Raw genomic sequence first — 23,548 nt, forward strand, 5'->3', positions numbered from 1 at the left:
GTGCACAGAAAGGCACAAAGATTACAGGGACTCCAGTGAAGACAGCCAGTTATCTCAGAACAAGTCAAAACAACTTCCAGATCTCAGGAGGCTGTAAAACGCTTGCGTGTGATTCCGTGACAACATTACCTGGTCTGTGTTGTATGACACCATGGACTGGTAGGCGACGTCAGCCACAGCGAAGATGTGCGGTGGGTTGGCTGTACGCTTAGCGCCAATGTACATCTTAGTGTACTGTGAAGAGAAGAGAGTTCAGAATAAAAACTTATAATATGCACATGAATCTAGTGGATAAATCTGATATTATGTGAGAGAAATTAATGTTATAATGAAGAGTTCTTTGTGAACCACACACCGATAGAAATGTTTCCTCGCAAATAGGATAACATTTGACACAAAGGGCCTTGAAATAACCATAAATTAAAGTAAATAATACCCTTATAAGTCTTTATAACATGCTAACTAACAATAACAAACAAGTCATTGTCTAACTTTAGATCCGGTAGCTGCGAAAAGCAAGTTAAATATTAATAAGTGCAAAATAGAGAATGTATCTAAACTCCAAAAAGATGTTTTTTGGGGGGCCTGACTCTCCTGTTTTTAATTTGGTTTTCTTCCTAGCAGTTAGCATCAGGTGCAAGACATCATTTGATTCAGGTGAACCTCAAGCTTCAGTCTATCTCATTTAAAGACCAAATTTTTTAGCTTTGCTTTATCTGAGAATGGATGCAAGCTGGTAGTGTTATCACGTTCACCACGGAGTGCCTGAATACCCAAAAAAGACGTGTGAAGCTACTGAATAGCTGAGAACATCCACTTAACGAGGGCTTTTAAAGCATATGGACAGAAATTCATGGTTTAAAAGTTATTACATTTTTAAGAACAATAGCTATTATTAGCTGCTGGTAGCTGTTTAGGTTTTGTGGGTTAATAAAGCAACAACAAAGCTAATAAAAGGTTTAACAATGACCTAAAGGGTAAGTTATACACAGTAATCGTGTTTATCATGCTATTATTAATACGTGAATAGTCTTTATAATGTAAAATAGTATCTTATGAGGACGTATAGGGGCCTTATTACCTGTCACATAAAGTGCTACCATATATATAATGTTTTTGTTTGTGGGGGCTGAGGAATGAAAAACAGCGACAAACTCGAGGCAAAGAAAAACATGATGATTGGGATGAAAATACAGTCAGTCAGGTGTGAAAGAGGCAAACAGGGGCAGTGTGTGTGTGTGTGTGTGTGTGTGTGTGTGTGTGTGTGTGTGTGTGTGTGTGGAGGTGAGGCTAAATGGGATGCAGCCGACTGAAGAGCTGCAGGGGCACTAATGAGATACATTCAGTGCATTATTGACCAAATGTAAGAGCACAGGTGCGTAAAAAAGAAAACACACACACACACACACACACACACACACACACACACACACACACACACACACACACTACATGCACAGACCTGAGGAGTGTATATCTCCATCTTATGGAAAGGGTTGACGGCGATGAGGATGTCTCCCACATACGTGTAAATCTGATCGCGTCCATAGCGGCTCTGAAGCTGCTCTGTGACCGTGTTCTGGAAGGGAGGAAAAAAACAAAAAACGACAGGCGTGATTCACACATCCGGTGTGAAATGTTTCCCAAACAAATGAACACCTGGATCAGTGTCAGAACCGTATTATGAGACACAACAGGCCGTGCTTTAGTGTGCGTCCCGCCTCAAGTCGAGGCCTCGTGACGCCTGTTACGTCAATACATTATCTCCATGTCAGGCGGTGATTAATTCTCCTGTCTTCTCACGGCTCAGGACAGGTACATCAACAACAGCACTGCCTCTCTCATACCAGCAGAAGTCCTCACAGTGAAGGATGGGTGGAAATATCCGCCGGCAACTGAGACTGATTGTATCATTCAATACGTCAATGCAGCGTTCAGATATGATAAATTGCTCTCAACGTTATTTGTGCAAAAGATGCTGCCGTGCATTTTTCACTACAGTTGTTCGACAGACCGACATGGATGATCGGGGGAGAAGGATGCAGAACGTCCTGCTGCGACCGGCCTTCAACTGTGTTTATATCAGCGTTTTATAATACAAATAGCATCGGACGCCAACATCTCAAGGGATATAATATTTACTAGTTTTCAAAGAATATCGTGGCAAATGTAAGCTGATCAATTTTAGGAGACTACTCATCATCAAAACAATCTCACTAAATGTCCTTTTAGTAGCTGTTCTGAAGCTTTTGATTACGTCAATATGCAATTTAAACGTGTACTTTAAGGATATTATAATAAGTTTAATCAACTTGTATTTCTAGAGAGGAGCAACATTTCATTGTTTTGCTATTGACCTTCTTACCTCGTCCAGAACTTCGAGGGTGGCGAGGTCTTCCACCTCGTCTGCGTCGGTCTGCGTCTTCATGTGGCCTCCTCTTTTAGTGTGGATACGTTCATGCCTACAACTCACACAGACACACAACCAAGTCTCTCCCTGAGCATCACATGAAACATCCTGTACGTAATCCTGCAAGTAATCAGAATTCAAACTAAACACATCATGAACACATACTGTAGCATCTCACTGTGCTGTCTATGTTGTTTGCTGAGGCAAAGTAACGTAAATATAATCAAAGCCTCCACTAGATAGACATCTAAAAGATAAATATAATCCTTCAGAGCATTAATGTTGAACCACGTCGTCCTGCAGTGTGTAGTTTGTCCTACCAGACTGTTGTTCAGTAAGCCAGAAACTGACTGAATTAGCCTTTTAATAAATGTTAAATCCGCCTCCTGGAAGACTTTTCAGTCTCGTCTTTATTGGCAAACACAAAGACAGAAACCTTTTTGGTAAATATATTTTCACAAACTCTACATAGGAAGGAAACACAATTTCTGACCTTTACGACTTATACTTCAATCTTTTTGGAGTAATTAAAATGTCAACGAGCTGCACATATAAATGTTTAATGCTTTAGCTTTACAAAATAAGCAGTGACTTGTTAAAGAAACGCCACCAGTGCTGCTTAAAATGCTGGAATAGAACATCAGCGAAAACACAAGTTTATGCAACGATTCACCTGATGGAACTTTTTTATAAGATGAGGGACGCTGATACTTTCCAGCAGCGTTCCGTACACAGATACGTAACCTAACAGATCATTTACTGCACAGAAGCTCAAAATCTTTAACATCCACACAAGGTTAGTAAAGTTAAATAAAGTTATAATAATAACATACTGCATCACTTTAAAGCACATAAAAAAAAACCTGTTTCATTATTTAGTTAATAATGGCGGTTAATTTCCTCTTGTGATTGTAATTAATCTGCCAAAACTCCATTTATTAGAAAAAGATATTGATGAACGCTGCTCGTCAGCTGCTGTTAATTTTACAGTGAAGGTCATAACCTCCGCTACAAGACAGCATCAGTGATACAAGAAGGAAAGGTAGACAAATACAGAGGTAATGTGTAAACGACATGACTCGTGAGACAGATAACAATGTTTAGCAGGTAAACAATCTAAAATTAGCCCATGTAGTTGATTGCAAATACATGTGCGATCACAACTACAGCAAGCGCTCTGACTCATCTACTCCTACTGCAGCGTAAAGGTCATATATGCATGTGTTACCTGTCATTACTGTCTGTGCTTCTGTCTGTCTTTCCATGATGGCTTAAAACGACAGAAATAGGATTAACATTTCATGACCGTACGGGCAACACACACTTTTCCTGGGCCAACAGTTTGACTCATGTGACACACGCCGTGGAGCCTGCACCTCGAGTGAAGCCGGGGCAGGATGGAGCTGTTGTTTATGTGAGGGTGACAGGGCTTGTAAAACATACAGCAAGGAGGGTAATTTGGATTATACTGTCTGCAAACGTTAAGCTGCAGCCGAACATATGAAACCGGCTGACAGGGGGAGGCTTGCAGACTTTGAGTTTTTGCTTGGGGTTTAAAACAAAATCTATCAAACTCGTTACGATGAGTGAGTATTCTGCTGCGTGCTGCAACCAAAAAAAAAAAAGAAAGAAAGAAAGAAGGAGCACGACTGCTAACGTGTCAGAAATACACAAAGAAATGTGAGATTTAGGAGAGGTGATGGACAGTACCTTGTTTTTTCAATGACTCCTATTTGTTGGTTGAGATCAATGAGCTCAATCAACTGCTTCTGCAATATTTTCTCTCTGCCGACAATCTGCTTGATGAACACATGCTGGAGCAGGTCTAGCACATTTGGTCTCAGCTCAAAGTCCTTTATCAGACATCTGTGGCCAGAGGGAGGAAGAGGTAAAGGAAGGCAGAGGACGGCAGTGAATTCATTGGATTTGCATTCAAAGTGCATCTGGTTATGTGTAAATATTTTTTCACTCGCAGCGACACAGCAAACACAGGAGCGTCCGCACTCACTTGCAGATGAAGTCATTAAAATCGTCTGACCACAGCTCCGGCTGGTGGAGAGTAGGCGGGGGATTTCTGTTAAAGGAAGGGAATGGAAAAGATAAATGGAAAGATAAGATGAGATGGGATTTACGGAGAACAAAAGGCCGAGGCACCGAGCGGAACGACGGAGCGAAATCTTCACTGTTCCGTCGTTGGAGGAGGTGTTTCTGCGGCGGCCTGAAGCAATAACAAACAGTGCTCCACCTGTGCAGCTGGGTGGTGTGGATACAGCTGACTTTATGACAGAAAAGCAATAGTAAGCAGCACTGGACGTCAAATAAGTAAGCAGATCTTAAAAGCTTAAGGTTTCTTCGGGGGAACAAAGCCCATTTTGACAGGCTAACGCTGTTCAGGGGTCAGGAATAACAAGACCTTACAACCGACAAACAACTGAGCTAATTTGCTGTAATTCCTTCGTCTTCTTTAAGTACCTTTTTACGAGAAGGGTTCCTGGCAGGTGGTGGGAAGTCAACGCTGCCTGCTAATAAACTCGGGCCTTTTACACGACGGCTCTGACAGCGACGAATTGGTGTAATGAGAGAGCATACGTCTCCTGTTTATCACAAAACACTCGCCTTATGGACACCGTCGAAGAACTGTCCTGCTAATGCTGCGTCTGTTAAAGTGTTTCTATCTGGAGGACGAGCGCAGTCTTGTAGTGACTTAAATTAAACAATTATTCTGAGTTTCTCGCTCCCTGGGAACAAATAACGCAGCGTGTTTTGATTTTAATATCCGGTAAATTTTGTATTTGCCTTGTCCTGCAAGGCACGGTGAAGGAAATTCAAATCATCTATTTTGCACATAATCAAGAATAAATGCTTAAATCCTTTTACTTGGTTATAATTAAAGGAGCGCTTTTAATCTTTATCTGCGTCAGAATGTGACGCTTTGAGCTGGGATTGGACTTTCATACGTATACTGTCGTCCCAGCACCTTCCTGCTTTTCTCTGTGTCTGTCTTTTATTTACAGGACAGACAGAAAGAGAATATCTGACTTGTGCTTGACAATCAACATTTGCAACATCTTTTGTGTTTGTGGTTATATTTGAAATGTTTAAAAGAAGGTAGGTTACATAATGCTATATAATATGTAGACACACGTTAAAGCCCAGTATGTCAGCATACAGTGGTGCAGTGTAGTTATGGTCTATATTGGTGTTGATAACCAGAACACAGTGTAATCACGTGCATCTCAAGGGCAAAATGTTTGGTTAACTAGAAAGCTAATGTAGCTAATACAAACTACTTACTGTTGGTTTGCTTCCAACCATCAAAGCCCAGCGAGCTCACTGACTAACTAAGCTCAAACTGTTTTAGTGGACAAGCTGGTGGAATAAATTACAATAATACAGGACAATCTAACACAACGGCACCAAACTGCAGATCGTCACAGTGTTTTTTTCAGAAGAAACACGGTCCGCAAAGGAACAAAGAACATGAACTCAAAGGCTTTCAATCACCAGCTGTACCTTTTTCAGCCTGAAACAATTTGCCCCGTATGCCTATAGTAAGCTATAGTAGGAGCATGTGGAGCTGCACCTGGTAATGGTGCCTGCGGTCACAATCGACAGCATCGACCACCATGAAGGTGATATTCGCTGCAGGAATGGGATTGTGTATTTTATGGTTTCATACATATATATGGTAAAATTCCAGGTACAAGCTCCGCTATAAACAGCAGCACTAAAGGACGACAAATGTATCCAGACGTTGCGGAAAACACATCAAAATGAATGTCCTTGATGATCTTCTCTTTGCACAACTCACAATTTAAGTCAGCCCGAATTAAATAAGACGTGGTGTGGTTGAACCAGTGCCTGCAGCAGGGCTTTTTTTTTTTTTTTTTTCTTTTTTCGGAGACTGCCTGACGAATGAACCAGGAGTCATGAGAGCAGAGAGCTGAGGAGTGTGAACAGACAGCCTGAAGCTCCGGCTGCAGCAGTCACATAGATTCTGAGAGAGCTGTGTGATGGCTCCTGTGGAGCACGACCCCCAGAGCGAACACACAGGACCGCCACGACACAGGAGTGTGTATCTGACGTGTGTGTGTGTGTGTGTGTGTGTGTGTGTGTGTGTAGGAGCACTCTGTCTCGGGGCACTGATGGACAAAGTGCTGGGCCGTTAAGACGACAGAGACGGTAAGTGCTTATGCAGCCCTCACGCTGGAATCAGGAGACGATAAACAATTACTTTTCACCTTCAGCCCACGATACACGGAGATGAGAAAAGGCTGCGTCCTCCCCCACAGGATGTATGGGATCAGAGCCAGGAGGGGAGGGGTTTACGGATAAGCCCCTGTGAGCTGGAAAAAAAGCCATTTGAAATAAAGAAGACCGTACTTTGTGTGGTGACAGTCAGTAAAAGGGGAGCAGGAGATGCTGCTTTTCTGGGTTGCAGTCCTGCAAACAACTGTGCATCACCTGTTCTTTACATCGTAAACGGCTGCATTACAAAGCAAATCTAGACAGCTAACTATTTTTCACAAAAGATTATGTACGTTCAGTCTTTTTGCAGGTCTCCAGGGAACACTGACAGCTAGAAAATCCGTATATTAAATGGTGGGTAAAGTATTAATCTGTAAAAATGGTTAAATGCCAGACATGACACTGGTTCCAGCTTTAGAACAGTATTTCTCAATTTTTTTTACACTGTGAACCACCTCAGAAAATATTACGCTCTCGAAGTACTTTAATGACTGATGTTGAGTCATAAGTTCTTCCTGTTTTGCAGCTAACATTAGCAAGCAGCACAAACACTTGAGTGGCATCAACTTCAGTGTCACCAGGGACGCTCGAAATGTTCTCCTGTTCTGCTCTTCTGTTCCCGCTTGTTCTTGTTTCAAGGCACTTTTGTGGCGGTATCGAATCTAAAGCTAAAGTCATCAGAAAAGTTAAGATATCGTGCTGAAATCTTCCTTCTGTGAAAGAGAAAGCCACCAAGAGCGTATAAAGTAGTTTTTTATTTTATAATTTCATGCAATATAATTTGAAACTATAGAATAAACTCCCTGTGCTTGATGCAAAAGTTACAGTTAATCACAGCCTTGAACACGATGCTCAGAAAATATCCTGTTATTGAAGCAAAAAGCCAAATTCTGACACATAATTTCTGTTGAGGGAAAAAAAATCACAAAGAGATGAACGCTAATGCTCGCCTGTCCAGATCACTGTATAATAAGGTATATGCTTGTTTTCACATTGTGAGAGGGAGCTTTTATTTCTCAGCCCATAAGCTGCAATCAAGAAGTCACCATGTTTAAGTGCATCAGTGAAGAAACACGCAGGATGTCAAATGGATAAAGACACTGTTGTTCTTTTACTTTGACACAGTCATTAATCATTTAGTATCAAAACAAAGGAGACAGGAAATGCATATTGTTAGGGACGAATGTGAGGAGGGTCGTTAGCGTCCCCAAACAATCAATCAAACTAATTTCCAAAGCATTCATAAGTTATAATATGAGCAACTGTTGGCTTTCAATTCAAAAAAATCTAGTTTATATTGAGGGAAGCACAGTGGCTAACTCGTTAGCATTGGCACATTAAAGTTAGCACTCCATCAGCACCAGCGTTGACTAAAACAGTGGAATAATTGATAGCAGCAGAGTCACACCCCCCTGATAATGACTACAGGGTGCAGTGTTGGTGTGATGCAGGCTCACCTGGGTATTTTGAAAAGGGCTCTCATTGGGTGGAGGTCAGACAGAGGCGGGTCTCCATCTCCCAGCTCTATGGCGGTGATGCCGAGCGACCAGACATCACAGCGCGCATCGTAGGTGGAGTCTAGCTGCTGCTCACATGCGATTACCTGCAGCGGAGAGAACACAAATGATAAAAAACAGCTAAATACATGACTCAGTTCAGCTCAAATAAGCGAAAGTGTGTGTGTTTTATGTCTTTATAGTGTTCAAAGCAACATGTGGCTGAAAGAATCCCAAAAGAGGCAAAACATATAGAACAAAAACTGCCATTTGAAGACTCACAAACTTTGTCACTGACCCAAAAAAGACAAAGTTAGCCATGAAACAACATCTTCAACCGCTCAACAGTCTGGTTACATTTTCAAAATAAAAGCACCAAAACTACTTTGTTAAATGTTCTTGCTGTTTGCCTCACATAGGACTTAACTCTCTGTGAAAGTCCAAATTTGGATAAACTGCCCCAACCATCCAAGACCTCCTCCCACCTTAGACTTTCTGGCTCATTAGTTTGCATTCATGCGTTGTTTTCCTCACTATCGCCTCCTGCTGGTACTTTTCACGCAAGGGCAAGGCAAACTGTGAGGACCTCTAGTGGACTGACAGGTCTATTAGACAGATTGGCGTGACACTTGGCGAAACAGTACAAGGATCATTTTGAGAAAAAGTAGAAATTACCCTCAATGACTCCCCGAGCTTGAGATGATCATCTTTATATAGTACGTACTAAGAGGGGACGAAAGTTATAAACTTTGGTTCCACTTCCTTATTAGAGAGTCAATAGTGTCTGTCTTACTCACACACACACACACACACACACACACACACACACACACACACACACACACACACACACACTATACAAACAAACATGTAGCATAGCAATATGTAAATCAAAATATCAAAGGAAACTAATAAAGATTGAGCCACAGTCTCATCTTTATCTGCTGTGAGCAATAAAATGTGCCTACACACACACACACACACACACACACACACACACACACACTCTCTCTCTCATACACACACACACATCATTGTCCTGGGGGCAACATGGTACCCAATCAACGATATGAATCATCTCTGAGTGGGAGGCATGTGTACGCATAACAGCAAACAAACACACACACACGAAAACACACACATTCACCACCACTGCCGCTTCACTGGAATCAATAGAATTTGTATTCCCAGCCGTCAATAGACATGTGGCTCTGAACACGGACAAGACAAGCAGACAAATCGTTACCATATCGCCAATAAGACATCCCGAAAGACAAATGTACGCACAAACACACACGCCGTCTCATTATTCTGTAATAATTCCACACTAAAAAAAACTTAAGAAAAACAAATCTGTTTCATCAATCGTCACATTTGTGCCAAATAAGAAACTTTTAATTATCAAAAATGTTTGTACAAAAGAGCCGAAATATACTCTTGAATTAAGGCAATAAAAATGAGGCTGTTTCAAAATGTATGAAATTGTGTAGCTATGACAAAACTTACCCCACAACTCAAAGTTTCATAACCAGATCCTCTTTGGACCGCGCAGGTGTAAAAACAGAGCTGCTAAAATCATCCAGAAATGTCGCCTTTAATGAAGAAACTTTCACAGAAGTCAGCGAAAATCTTTCTTTTCTCGTTATAACAGCACCGTGTTTACAAAGTGACTCCTGTAAACCACAGACTGTCCCCAGTCCGTCCAGGCTCCATCAACATCTTACACAAATGAGATTAAAATCTTCCCGACAGGATACGACATTCATTGTATTCTAATGTCAAATTTGCAGGGGCATGCAAACCTCATGTAAAATAATTGAGCTGAAGCCATGCAAGGTTCGTCTTTGTTTAAAACAAACGTACTGCGGGGTAAGTTTACCCGTCGTGTCCCTGCAGAGGTTGCTACTGGTTCACGTAATCTTGATCAGTGTCCAGATGGGTGTAGATGGGATGCTGCTACTAGTGTTGGGGTTCAGTTTACTAAAATACAAATGAAAGGTGTCTGTTTGATAATCCCAAATTAATCATTTCACTGCACGGGAAAGACGTCTGCTGAAGTATAATATCTGCTTTCTCTGGTAGTTTGTCCTTGTTTTTGACTTTAACTATTGACTAAACATCACTTGCCACTGCTTTTGACATTAAAACAGATGCTTGTGATATAGATGTAAAGCCTAAATGACTAGTATTGAAATAATTTGTTTGATATATAAATTATATTAAAATGATTTTAACCTGCTTCAGCTAGAAGTGGTCTACATTTAACTGGAGGTATTCGGGGCTTTATGAGAGCTAAAACATAAACACAAACTGCATCAATGGCTCTATGTTTGAAAATGTTTAGTTTTATTATAATATGTTGGATAATTATCAGGGGAAAGATTTAATAGGAGTCTCACAGTCATCCTGGTCTCAATAAACACATGCATCACTTTTTCTTATCATGTTGACATAATTTGACCGAACTGATGAACACGTCATAGATATTTCATAAATAGTTAAGTTATTTCTCAATATCATTTGTTATTGTTCTAGTTTTTTTATGTTTATTTCAGTAAAATAAAGCGTTTTTTTTTCCAGTTCAGCCCTGGTAACCTTTCTTATACAACACAGGAGAAGGTTACATTCACCTGCCATAAAAAACTAAAGGACAGGAGTGTGTGACTGGTGTAAGAGCAGCAGTGTTTCATGAAGCCATTTCTGTAAAGACAGTATATGAACTCCAGTGCACTGAAGCTATGATTAGACGGGAAATGAATGACGGAGGTCGTCCATTCCATTTTTTTTTTTTTCCCCCCCGGTGCAGGTTGTATTTGACAGTGTTATCTCTCTGATGATTATTAACTGTGGCCCACTGGGATCTGCTCCAGGCTAATGTAGTGGAAAGAGAGGAGGCTGCGGGAGCGTTTATGGGGCCGGTTTTACTGTACCTCAGGAGCCATCCAGAAGGGGGTTCCCACAGAGGTGTTCCTCCTCAGGCGGGTATTTGTCAGCTGGGCTGAGACTCCTGCAGGGAGGAGAATACACACTTTAGACATCTTAGGACGAGCACTCAGTGGAGACAATTGGAAATAACTTCCTCGACGGGTTCAGATCAGACTGGATGGCAGAAGTGATGATCTGTGAAAAGGGAAACAGTGAACGGTAAACAGCGGGGGGGTGGGCTGTTCTCGTACAGCTCTGATAAAGCTGTCACTATAGAGACGAGGAGGAAGAACAAAACACAAACACACGTACGCGCTTACATGCACACAAAGCCAAAGCTGTTTTCCCCCCTCCACCCTTCGAATGATAGATGGCTTTGAATTACAAATTCTTGTGTGACTGCAGGTGATTTTTTTTTTTTTTTTTTTTCCCCCGGGCATGTCAAGAACAGCATTTGAATATAATTCAACTGTAAACTGGCTTTTGGCAGCTTGAGACAACATTCACCCTCTCTCAGAACAAGATATACACTTGATTTATTAGCTTACGTTATGCTTTCTCTGCCTGCACACAAAGAGGGTAAGCAGGGAGGGACACATTCAGCCAAAAAATAAAGGGAGAAAGAGAGAGCTTGTGTGTCCTTATGCGTGCCTGACAAGGAACATGCTGACCCACAATCGTGACTTCAGTCCAGTCCAGACCAATCAGTGTTACGCCGCACAGTGATGTGTCCCAGGGCTGGCTCTGCTGAAGCAGCACCCGGGAAAGAAGCCGAGCCCCCGAGACAAAAGCGGTGACCGGCAAACAAACGGTGATGTAGTGCTGCAGCAGACCAGCGCTTTTGTCTCGCGCCCTCATTTTACGTGACTCTGAATCACACAGTTTGATTTCTAACTCTATTCTGCGCACAGTTTTCACAACATACATGTCGGCGATTGTTTCCTGTAGAATCTCATCATTATTGGTTTACAGCGGTGTAGTATTATATCCCTGATGCTCTGTTGGTGACGGTGGGCTGGAGATGAGCAATGCAGGGGAAAAAAAAAATGTGGGAAACATGGAAAAAGGGATTAGAAAACATGCAGGAGGGGAATTATGCAAAAGGCTGACACACACACACACACACACACACACACACACACCTAACCACCACACAGTAACACATCAGTGGCATACTGTAGATGAGGGCAGACACACACAAAGAAAACCACCCCAGTAAACCCACATTGATCTGAACAACCTCATGGCTACACACACACACACACACACAGATGCCTGTTTCAACCTACATAAGGTATATGAGTGTGTGAGGCCACAGAAACACAATGAGCACCCTATTAAAGCTCTAGCAGCCCCTCTCTTTCCGCTACATTAGCCCGGAGTGGAGCCTGGTGGGCCACACTTAATAATCATCACACAGATATCGCTGTCAATTAGAATATTCATGAGGGAGCCGTGAACGAGCAGCTCCCCCCCCCAACCTCCATTCTTCTTCTGCTCTTTTTGGGTCCATCTCTTTGCTATTTTGTTTCTCTGCTGGTGATGAGTCACCGCGGGGGCTTTATCTCCTCAGCTGCTTAGTGCAGCGTTGCACCCCTCCACATGAAAAACCATTAATGCCAGCGTGACGCAGTGCCAGCATGCAGCAAAGAGGCGAGCACGAGTCAGGGCCCTTGTTTCCTCACCGCTTTCGTCACCCGGCAAGTTTTTATACACACAGGGCTTATTTTTACACTGCTCCTCCTTTTTTTTTTCCCTCTCTCCCTTCCTCTGATGACGTCGTGACCAAAATCGGATAGAAATTTAAACTCAGCGATGTGAAAGAGATGTAAAGCAGCCAGCAACACAAAAGATGTTAGAGCCATTCTCGTGCCTTTGGTTTCCACTGTGGATTTAAATTCTTTGCATACTGCCAAAGTCTCAGTCGGCAGATGAAAACACAGTCTTAACCTCATCTTATCTGCTCAGCTCATCACCCTTCCACCCTTCATCACAGGTGAATAACATGACATTTACCAAGTCATGGAAAGCTGATAAATTCAGATGTTTGGCAGGTGTAATATTCATCTCGCTCAACATTTTAGCCGAAGATGCTAGCATGCTAACATCTGCTAATTAGCATTAAACTCAAAGCACAACTGAGGATGAGGATGACACTTTCTTTCTTAAAGTCTTGCTCGCAAACATATTTCACAAGATCTACCAATATCATGGTCATTTTTGATAGTTGTTGAGATCTTTCAGTCTATTTGACCTATTCAAATACATTTTTCTGCGACACGACAAAGATTAAATCACTTTCCACTAGTTGTGCGGCCCAGCATAGCACAAAATTCTCCATATCATATCACGGTCACACTGATGCTAATGCTGCTTCGTCTGACATAATTTAAGTTCCTAAATCATTATAATCCTGCTGTTTCCTTACTCAAAGAGAATGTCTCCTATTTTAATCTCTATCACTGAACACATTTGTTTTGAGCAGCGAGCGGAGCTACAACAGCAGATAGCAGTGAATGCATTTGGACGACATGGAAGCTGAAACTGTTTCGATGGCCCAGCTGCTTTTACAATAATAACTGTCAGATCTCCAAGAAATTAAAGCAGCGATGATTTCTTGGTGATAATGCCAAACCTTTAAATGTAATTATTTCCTATCTGCGTTTCAGGAGCTTCTCTCTAAACGACACGGTGAGCCGAGAGTTTGAACTTGTTGTTTTTATGTAATTTCTCCACAGGAACACGACCACAGATACTGTAACATTCTTATCTTAAAGATTCATTAAATGTTCAGGTGGATAAACCATGAAGATAAGATGTTCTATAGCAAACAAAATCTGAGCATCACAACACAACAAAACAGTTAGATCTTGTTTGTGATATGAGCAAGATCTTCTCGGAAACTTTCAAGCCCTGAGTGAAACTGCGCTGTAACTGTTTTAAGACAATATCGAGATTATTTAATCCTAATAAACACTGGACGTGGACAGTTTGACATTTCCCAGCAGACATGTAGCTGTCGCTCTTATCAAGAGGGACTCGTGGTGCATTACCAGCCAAGAGTCTTTCTCAATGACACTTTGAACAGCTCAAGTGACTGTAGAAGGACACAATGTGCAGTTAAATCCTGTGATGCAGCAGCTCTACACAACAAGCAATGACTGTTCATAAGCAACAACATACTGTGTGACGGCTTCTGGTATAAAAGCCCAGTAAGTTTCTGCTAATGATGCCGTCTCTCTTTTATTTTTGCACACTGTACACACGCCGCAGGCATCCAATTTGAAAAATAAAGTCGGTGTAGTCATTATTTCAAAGGAGCAGATGGTGATGATCGAAAACGCAGTAATTTAATGACCAAAAGTCTGCTACTAACAATTGAAACAGAAGAAAAACAGATGACACTTATCCAGCACTTAATAAAAGTTAATAAATCTGAGTTTTGTAAGTAATATAGTATATAGTTTTGTCTCTAAACTGTCAGCAGATTGTAATAATTGCTGATCACACTTTTCAAGTTGCTTATTTTGTTTAACCAACAGTCCAACAGCGTAAATTACATTTGTCGTAAAAAAGTGAATTGATATACGCGCTAATAACGTCACAGAACGCGGAATTTAAATCTGATTTTCTGTAAACAGCAGCAAAAATAAGGGAACAATAAAACTGTGAACTCATGGACAGCTGTTTATTCCACCGCTCATTTGGGAACAAGGTGAATTACTGCAGTACTTTAAGTCATAAAATATTTACTTTTGGCTTTTTTGCTACTTTGTTGAGGCAAACAAGAACAAGTGCTTGGTTAGATGTCAGGGATGTTTAGTTTATGTTGCATATTTCAAGTAAACTTATGAGGACCATTATTTAGCTTGTGAAAGTTGCAGTTGAAAAAAGGACCATTAAGCAAATGTAAATGTTTCCGTACTGACCGTTAAAACGCGTAATTGCTAAAAGGAATTCAAAAAAATCACCGGGACCCTCGACGAGGCTCTTTTCACCAGATGTAGACATCATTAAACATTCATGAGACATTTTGAAATGAGCAGTTTGTTTTACATCTCTAATTTTTTTTTTTTTTTAATTCCTAAAGACCTCCAGGCTTTCCTACTTCAGAGCTGGTGAAACAAACAGGTGTTGAGAATCTCTGACAGCCACGAGAGGAGGAAGAAGCTGCTCTCAGGCGACGGGTGGCCCTGCTCCATATTAGCTACTTCACATTCACATATTAAAGTGATTCCATTAATACACCCCCCCTCCTCTTTCTTATATAAGAGCTGTGCACTTTGCGCTTCATGGTTAGAAAAGGGCTTTTAAGAGAAGCCCACAATTAGCAGACTAAATGCAAACCTACACACACGTTGAGTGGGGATTTTATTTGTAATGAAAACAGGCAGCTGGTTTTTCAGCCCCTGAAGAAAAACAGGGGGTGAGTCATCGCCCTCGAAAATAGTCAGATTCACTTTGCCTATCATGAGCCTTCAGTCCAGGAACTGTGGCTGTGGCGCTCGGAGTGCCTCATTTGGTTATGAAAACCCAAAAGCAAATCAGCGCAAACACGGGTGAATGGCGACGATGTCTGCAGAATGCACAGGACGGGGAGTAATGGAAAAGTTTAATCGTCTGCCACCTTGTCGGGTTGTGTAAACGTGTTCCAGCCTCTCAAGGAAACTAATTAGTGGTACAATTTATTTGGCAAGCAGCTGAAGGTAATGGATTTGACCCTCTTCGGTTAAATAGAGCCATAACATGATTTTCACTGATTAGAGAAGGATGGTACAAAAAGGACACATTGTTAAAGGGATAGTTCACCCCAAAAAACAACATATCTTTCTTCTGACTTCCTTCAGGATTGTTTTGATGGGAGTTGCCATAGAGATGTCTGCAACACAACAGAACAAGATTAGTGTTTAAAGTGCCCCCCCAAAAAAATACTCTACAGCAGTGTCTCTTTGTCGAAATCACAACCTGGATAGTCAATTTTCTAACAGCCGTGGCACAGCACACAGGAAAATGTGCATCCTCTTCAAGCGGCAACTTCTAGAGCTAAAAAAAACAACGAGGAAGTGCCAAACACTGCATGTCCTCGATAGCTACTTGAAGCTCATTCTAAAAGCGAGTCAATCCCTATAAGAGATGTTTAACTGCTCAACTTCTACAACTGTACGGGGGGAATTTTTACACAACTCACTTGTTTAAATTGGGCCTGAAGAAGCATCGGCTGCTCAGAACTCAGATCAGAACTGAACTCTCTCGGCCGTGTTCGTGGTGTTGGATCGGTTGGGGGAAAGTGATTTCTCAAAAACGGGGCGACTCATGCCAAAACAGTGGGGACAGACAAACTGCAGTACGTCTGAGAGTTAAAATCCCAACCATTTAAAGTTAGACGTTTGCAAAAAACGTACCGAAGTCAACGAGTTTGATCCCCCCATGTGTCGTCAGCAGGATGTTGTTGCCTTTGACGTCTCGGTGGATGGTCTTGTTGATGTGCAGGTGCTGGAGGCCCTGTGCAGACAAAGTGGTTAATGGCCTTTTTCCTGACAAGCACCTGCCACCAAAATGATCCCCGTTTAAACCCCTCTATCCTTTTCACTGCAGCAGCGCATTCAGCGGGAGGTGGTTCGATTGAGCTCGACATTACAGCATTGTCTCCCCTCCTGCTAATTCGAAAGGCTTACCATGAGGGCCTCGTGCAAGATGTATGCAATAATGGCTTCATCCATTCTGTCTCCTCTCTTCAGCATGCCTTTGGCCAGATCCGTCACAGAGCCTCCGTTGCAGAGCTGCGACAGAAAAACCCACAAAGAAAAGAGAATGATGAGAGAAAGCTTGACATGAGTCAGCACTTATAGCCGAACTTATACAATGTGCAGAAATCTGTGGCATCTGAGAAGTGCAGAGTTTCCCGCGGAGGATGAAAAACGTTTTGATCACAAGATTTCACAGTGAGAAAAAGAGATGCTGAACATAATTCTGTCAATCTTTAGCAGCTTATCTTTTCTGAGGCAGCTTAGTGGAGAGGTGAAAATCACGCCCGCGGGGAGAATGTACATTTTGCGTGCAGGGTTTAATCTACGCCGTGATGACTAAGCAGGGTAAATATTAAACATGCACAAATCAATCTTCAAACGAAGAACATCCTCTTACGTTTTCGTTACAATGCCGATGTTAATGTCAGAAATTACACACCGTTTTATAGAGCAGCCTTTCGTGGTGGAAACATAAAGTACCGAGATAAAATCAACGGGAGCATTTCCTCCTCCTCCTCGCCGCGAAAAACACTTTTTGTGTGTTTATAGTTTTCCTTTCTTGTGGTACACTGCCTCTACTAGATATGGACTCCACTGTCAATAGCAATCCCTCTTTGGAAAATTACAGAAAATTACCCAGGAGGTTGCCTTGGCAACAATAATAACCCTTAATTTGGGCCTTTTCTTCGGGAGATGCCAGAGGTATACGGAAAATAAAAAGCTCTGAGATGTCAATCAGTGCTGGGGGGGGCCGCTGGTGAAGATAAATTGTAGATTCTGCATTTGAAAACTGTTTGTAAACACGGACCATGTCACTCTGGGTGGTAGAATATATCATCCACGAGATGTGTTAAACATCCAAACGCATGCCACCGTTTATCAGCTGCTATGACGGGAAATTTCCATCGTATCTTTTTATGTATGAAACACTTGTTCTTGTGTAATTACACTAATTTCCTGCGCTTGCAAACTGAAAGCTTAATTAGGCAATAGATGTGCAGCGATGTGTGGTTATTTAGGATAAGAATCAGCCCCCCGCGGCGATCGTACTAAAGAGAGGTTACTCCTGAATAACATATATAACACGCCGTCAGCGACAACTATAAGATTTGTCAGCTCACACCTAAAAAATGACAAGCAACAGCATGGGGCTTATAGTGCAACGTGTATTTTCCTAAACTGGTTAGGGAAAATAAAAATGCTGCATAACAGCACCGGCTAGAGAAATTATGATATAATTGTGTATTATTACTCTGTAAATGTCTTCCCCCTGCAGTCCTAACAAAGAAGTGCTGACTGGTACAATCTTAGCATCATAACACGGGCACAATATTTGCAGCTGCGCACCCATTTTGTCATCTCATTATAGTTCCACCCACAGGGCTTGATTGCCTTTGTACATACTCTGTGTTTCTATGCTACTTACTGCAGCTAATTGAGTTAACGGCAGGAAGCTATGAATTGCCCCCCCTCACTCATCACTTACAACGAGTAGAACAAAACACCAGATTTAGTTGATTATAGTGACGAGAATACAAAATACTGTCCTTACTGATTGGTCTAATGATTATTTTTTGGATTAATTGTTATGACAGGAAATAATGAACAAGGCTGGCCGGGATGACTCGGAGGCAAAAATGTTTCTAATCAACAGGAAATCACATTTGATCAGCTGGAACTGGCACATATATTGGTATTTTTACTGAATTCATGACTTGAATAGGTTTAGTTTAGTTTAACTTAGTTTCAAGTTTAAATCAGACACCATGCATAAAATACACAAGTCTCATGAATGAGACAAGATGCTTTGTACCAGATCTGGCTCGGAGCTAAAACGATTATAGCGATAGCTGCCAATTTATTTTCTGTTAATTGGTTCAGCTCTGATTGATTTTAAAAGCCACTCTAATGCATCATAACCTCCTTTATCTTTAAATGTGAAACTAAGAAATAAATACTAAAATGTTCAACCCAGATTATGAAACGAACAAACATGCAAGAGGCCCCACATCTCTCCTACGTAAAAACTAGACTCTGAGGTTCATTTTGTTTCTCTTTGCCGTTGTTTTGTATCATTGTGGTCATTTTAGTCTCTGTGTAGTAGTTTTGTGTCTCTTTGTAGTCATTGTGTTTCCCCTGTGGTGGTTTTCAAACTCTTTAAGACATTTTGTTTCCCTTTGTAGCATTTATTTTGTCTCCTTGTGGTGGTTTTGCATCTTTTTGTGGTTGTTTACAGTCTCTCTGTAGTCATTTAGTTTCTCTCTGTAGTCATTTAGTTTCTCTCTGTAGTCATTTTTTTTCTCTTTGTAGTCATTTTGTTTCTCTATGTAGTCATGTTGTTTTTACTTGAGGTTGTTTCGTATCTCTTTGTACTCATTTTGTCTCCATAATGGTTTTGTCTCTCTTTTAAGTCCTTTTGTGTCTCTTTGATGTCGTTTTGTGTCTCTTCTTGGTTGTTTTCTGTCTCCTTGTAGTCAATCCTTTTGACTTTCCAACAAATATATGACAACAGTGACTCCCAACAGAAACTCCTGCCCACAGACGCCCACTTAGGAACCTCAAAATAATCCTTCTATACACTACATGCTTAGAGTGAAGCAAGTCTTTGACCTTGAATAAGTGATGGCATAAGTTTTCAGCGCCAGGCCTCGTCTCTGTTTTCTATCCGTCTATCAATCTACCTATCCATCAGGAGCCCAGAGAGCCGCTGCACGATGGATGGCATGTATCTCAGCTGCCACATGGGGAGCTTAATCACTCCTTCCCTCTACTATCAGACGTGCAGACAAACTGCAGTTAAGCAGAGAATACCGTCGAGGCTTTCAGAGACAGCACAGCACTCCGACAACGAGCCGCGCCTGACGTCAGTCCACATCAGTGCTGCCATATCACCTGTCATCATTAAATTACACCGGGCAGACAGACAAATCCATATTAATGAGAGGTCTGGTGCCCTAGATTTAGCACAGCTAAACGTTAGCGCTCTCACCTTAGCCACAGTGCCCACTTCCAGAAAGTGATGCTCGACATGAACATTAATTATTTGAGATGTGGTGAAGACTCCACTACAGAGTGGAAATGACATATGAACCTTCAGTCATGGTTTGATTGAATCTGAATTCTTGTACAGATTAAACCAGATTTCCAGTGAAGTAAGAGTTTCAGAAAAGATATTTATACAATTATTATCATTCTTCTTCCCTACAGATCTGCTGAAAATCAGAAGAGAAACTAATAATATAAAAGATCTGTTAAGATCCACGACTTACATCTTCATCTTGAATATCATGTGAGTTTCTACAGAACTGTCCATTTTCAAAGAAAAAGCTGAATACGTTGAATACTGAGTGGGATGTTCTCCATCACAAATGAATCAGGTGCTTGTTTAGTCATGTAAATGAAAGGAGTCGATCAAAGACGTATAAAAGAAGCGGATGAAACAGACATAAAGATGAAACAAACAGGTGCTGACTTTTTAGGGAACTATCTTTGATGTATCCACAAATATAATTCAACATTATAGTTTCATGTAGTGTTACTGGAAGTATGGATCATGTTTGCAACACTGAATAAGCACGTGTGTGTTCGTGTGTGTGCGACCCGCTGGATCGTCTCCAGAAAAAAAACAGCACTATTGTTACTGTGGCCTTATCGTTTACACGGGCATAATAGCCGAGGTGTCCACTTTCTGGCACCATTTATTGAAAAGCCTGAACAAGGAATACAATTTTAAACCTCATTGTCAATTAATGCCTGGATCCGAGGCCAGGAAGAGTCAGGACAGAGACTGATGAGAGTCAGTGCAGGCGGTGTTGGTTTGTCTCTGACTTTCAGAAGGTGTCCGACCAGAAAGCAATGTTCTACAACGAGGACAAACACAATGTCAGAATGCCTCTGATGGAGATTGCGTGAATTCTTGCAAACTCATCACTTTGAATTAATGACCTATATATTATAATTGTTAAAGTCTACCTTGGTTTTTCAAACAGCTTTGCAAGCATGCACGTGCATTTCCTTCCTTGGAAATCTATGTGGATGTTTGTTTAATTTGTTGTTTTCTCAGTTTTGATCAGCCCATAAATCACAACGCTATCGTCATTATTTGCCGCACTTATACTTTGAAACAAGCCACAAGCATCGTTCTCACGTCAATGCAAGAAACTAGACCACAGCTAACTGTAAACACAGCCCACTACAACAGTCAAATGCTACTTACACATTGTTGCATCAATATGAGCGCTTTTACTCTGATACTTTAAAATAAACTGCTTGTCTGTTATTTTACTAAATATTCATATGATGGCAGGACTAAGACACTTGAATGAGCATATAAATCAGATTTATAGTGATATATTTGTTATAAATGGCGATGACACACTGAAAAAGATGTAGTATGTGTCCTGCAAAGTCATCAAGCTTATCACAAAAACTAGGTTTCACAGCAGAGATGAGTTATTCTTTAAGTACTGTCACTACTAGCATTATTATAATTGATATATAAACAACAAAACAGCGGTAAAAGAACTACAAAAGACCTTTTAATTCAGAAATCAAAGTGCAATAAAGGCACAAAGTAATGCAATTTCAATCAGCATTACAACATAGTGATTTTCCATTTTTTTGCATAATGGAAGAAAAGATCCATCTTTAAGATGAGCTTTTAAAAAGGTTGAACTAATCCTTGGCCTTCGTTTAACTGAGTCTTTGGATGAAACCCGAGAGCTCACAAATGAAATGCACATCCGAATCAGTTTTTTTTATTTCCAATTAGAGAATAAAAGTCGCTCCGTGGTTGCTATCTTTGAAGTATTTTTAACCTCTGTGTGAGCAGAATTAGGCAGTCATACATGAAAGCCTGCTCATCTCGGCTCACATCCGCCATCATAAATGAGCGCACTACAGAGTGAAGCCAAAAGCTTGCAGACCCCAGTGAGCGGCTAACAAAGTAGAGGATGCAATTTGTATGAATTCTGCTCATAATGAGCGGCCTGTTGTCGGCGTAGGGCAGAGAAAGGCTCCTCTCGGCAGAGCTAAAGGATGGAAAATTACAGTTTAGAAAGGAAGGGACAGTAACCATGGTGAATGACCACCTCGCTGCCTGCTTTCCTGTCTCTTCACTGCTAAAACCCCTTCAGAGCAAACACTCACACACACACACGCACAAGCCTCTTGCTAAAAACTGTCAGGCACTGATTTCAGCCTCAGGATTAGCCACCAGATTTGGACTGCTGGCTCCAGAGTTTTGCAAGGGAAATGTTGAAAATGGATATGCAAACCAGAGCAGAAACACGGAGTAAACAAAGTAGCAAAGCCGAGCGATCTCCACGAACACCAGATTTGGATTTATACTCAATAAATGAGTCCTACTCACACGATGCAAATCTATCAATCAGACAGCGGTCTTTGTCTCCCTATAACGCAGCGTGTGGTCTGGTTATTCAACATCTTAGATTGTACTCGATATCCTTGCAAAGTAATTGCAGGGTCCTCTAGAAAGGTCAGGAGGAAGGACGGCGATGAAAAGGGAAAGAAACACAAGCTGGAGAGGTGAAAACTATCTTCTGGGTTAGCATAACACGGCTGCTGTTGATGCGAAGCCCAATGAGCTTGGATTACAGAAATATGGACACTCTGTTCCAGCGCTGCTGTACCTGATAATAGAGAAAAAGGACGAGAACAATGTGGAGCAAGGTTGAAAGAGATGCACGTTTCTTTGCTCAGGTGCAGTCAGAAAAACCTATTTCTTTGTAGAGAGCAAAGGAAATGCATGCATACACACACAATTCACTGAAGGTTGAAAAATACATACAACGTGAATGCATCCTTTTTCTGTTTCCTTTATGTTTTTTATTTGTTCTTTTGAAATGTTCTCCTGCATATTTGATGTTGTTCTTTTTCATACTAATGGTGTTCTGGTTACTGTGGGTTTTGAAAGGGTAGGTGGGCTTTGTCTGGGCTGAGGAATTCATTTATTTTTTACTTTTATGAGTTGGAGTTTCTCCAATGATATTTTATTGAAATCATAGTATGTTTTATTAGTTCATAAAACGTAGGATGTTACTATGCAGGAGAGCGTGGTGAAATTCAAAGCTTAATGCAAACATCAGTGATGTAATACGATACAATACGATGCGATGCGATGCGATGTGATATCTTAGCTATGCTATTAGCTTTTTATCTTTTTTATTAAATTAGTTTGCATACATATAGTATCTGTTTAAAGAAATGACCTTAGATGTTGCTTCTTACATCTGAAGTTGCTAATTGGACTGTAATTAATGACTGGTTCACAGAGGAGGAAGTCTTGACCCAGATATCTGTGATCTCGAAACATTGGCTTGAGGCGGAGGCATAAGGAGACCAGGAAAGTGATTTAGATTCATCCTCTGGGGACAATGACTGTGTTTCCAGCATGACATCACAACAGCTGTCGGAGTCCCTTAAGCCATGAAGATAGCGTGACTAAAAATGCTATGTTACATTCTTGAAAAAGAGACCTTAACGTCCACAGCTCTGTCAACTCGGCCACCATTCTTTCTTATCATCTCTTCTCAGGTGTGCCGACTGTGTTCTCCAGACATCTCCAGGTTTACACTGCTCTCTATCAAAGCATGAGCATAAATTACATGGTCAGAAAGTCAAAAGTTAAAGGAAACCCGCGTCTGCCATCGTGTTGGACCTCGCCAACACTTCTCCTCCTCTGAGGTCGACCTCCATTACAT

At 41.3% G+C, this 23,548-nt stretch overlaps 1 protein-coding gene across 6 annotated transcripts in view; it reads right to left on the reverse strand.

The window, feature by feature from the left end:
* The window catches only part of myo3a (myosin IIIA), a 61,198-nt gene that overhangs the window by 24,961 nt on the left and 12,689 nt on the right, over nucleotides 1–23,548 (reverse strand). For 5 of the 6 annotated variants that reach the window (XM_037079729.1, XM_037079731.1, XM_037079730.1 and 2 more), the window contains 9 exons: nucleotides 16,755–16,859; nucleotides 16,482–16,581; nucleotides 11,085–11,161; nucleotides 8,116–8,261; nucleotides 4,419–4,484; nucleotides 4,121–4,276; nucleotides 2,366–2,462; nucleotides 1,463–1,579; nucleotides 130–234 (listed from right to left, as the gene is read on the reverse strand). In XM_037079729.1, coding sequence (XP_036935624.1) covers nucleotides 130–234; nucleotides 1,463–1,579; nucleotides 2,366–2,462; nucleotides 4,121–4,276; nucleotides 4,419–4,484; nucleotides 8,116–8,261; nucleotides 11,085–11,161; nucleotides 16,482–16,581; nucleotides 16,755–16,859 — 969 coding nt within the window. Of the gene's footprint in view, nucleotides 1–129; nucleotides 235–1,462; nucleotides 1,580–2,365; nucleotides 2,463–4,120; nucleotides 4,277–4,418; nucleotides 4,485–8,115; nucleotides 8,262–11,084; nucleotides 11,162–16,481; nucleotides 16,582–16,754; nucleotides 16,860–17,265; nucleotides 17,389–23,548 lie in introns of those variants that run through there. The other variant, XM_037079733.1, reaches the window with a different exon arrangement.

Source organism: Acanthopagrus latus, chromosome 19 (assembly GCF_904848185.1).
Source record: "Acanthopagrus latus isolate v.2019 chromosome 19, fAcaLat1.1, whole genome shotgun sequence".
Classification (NCBI taxonomy): domain Eukaryota; kingdom Metazoa; phylum Chordata; class Actinopteri; order Spariformes; family Sparidae; genus Acanthopagrus; species Acanthopagrus latus.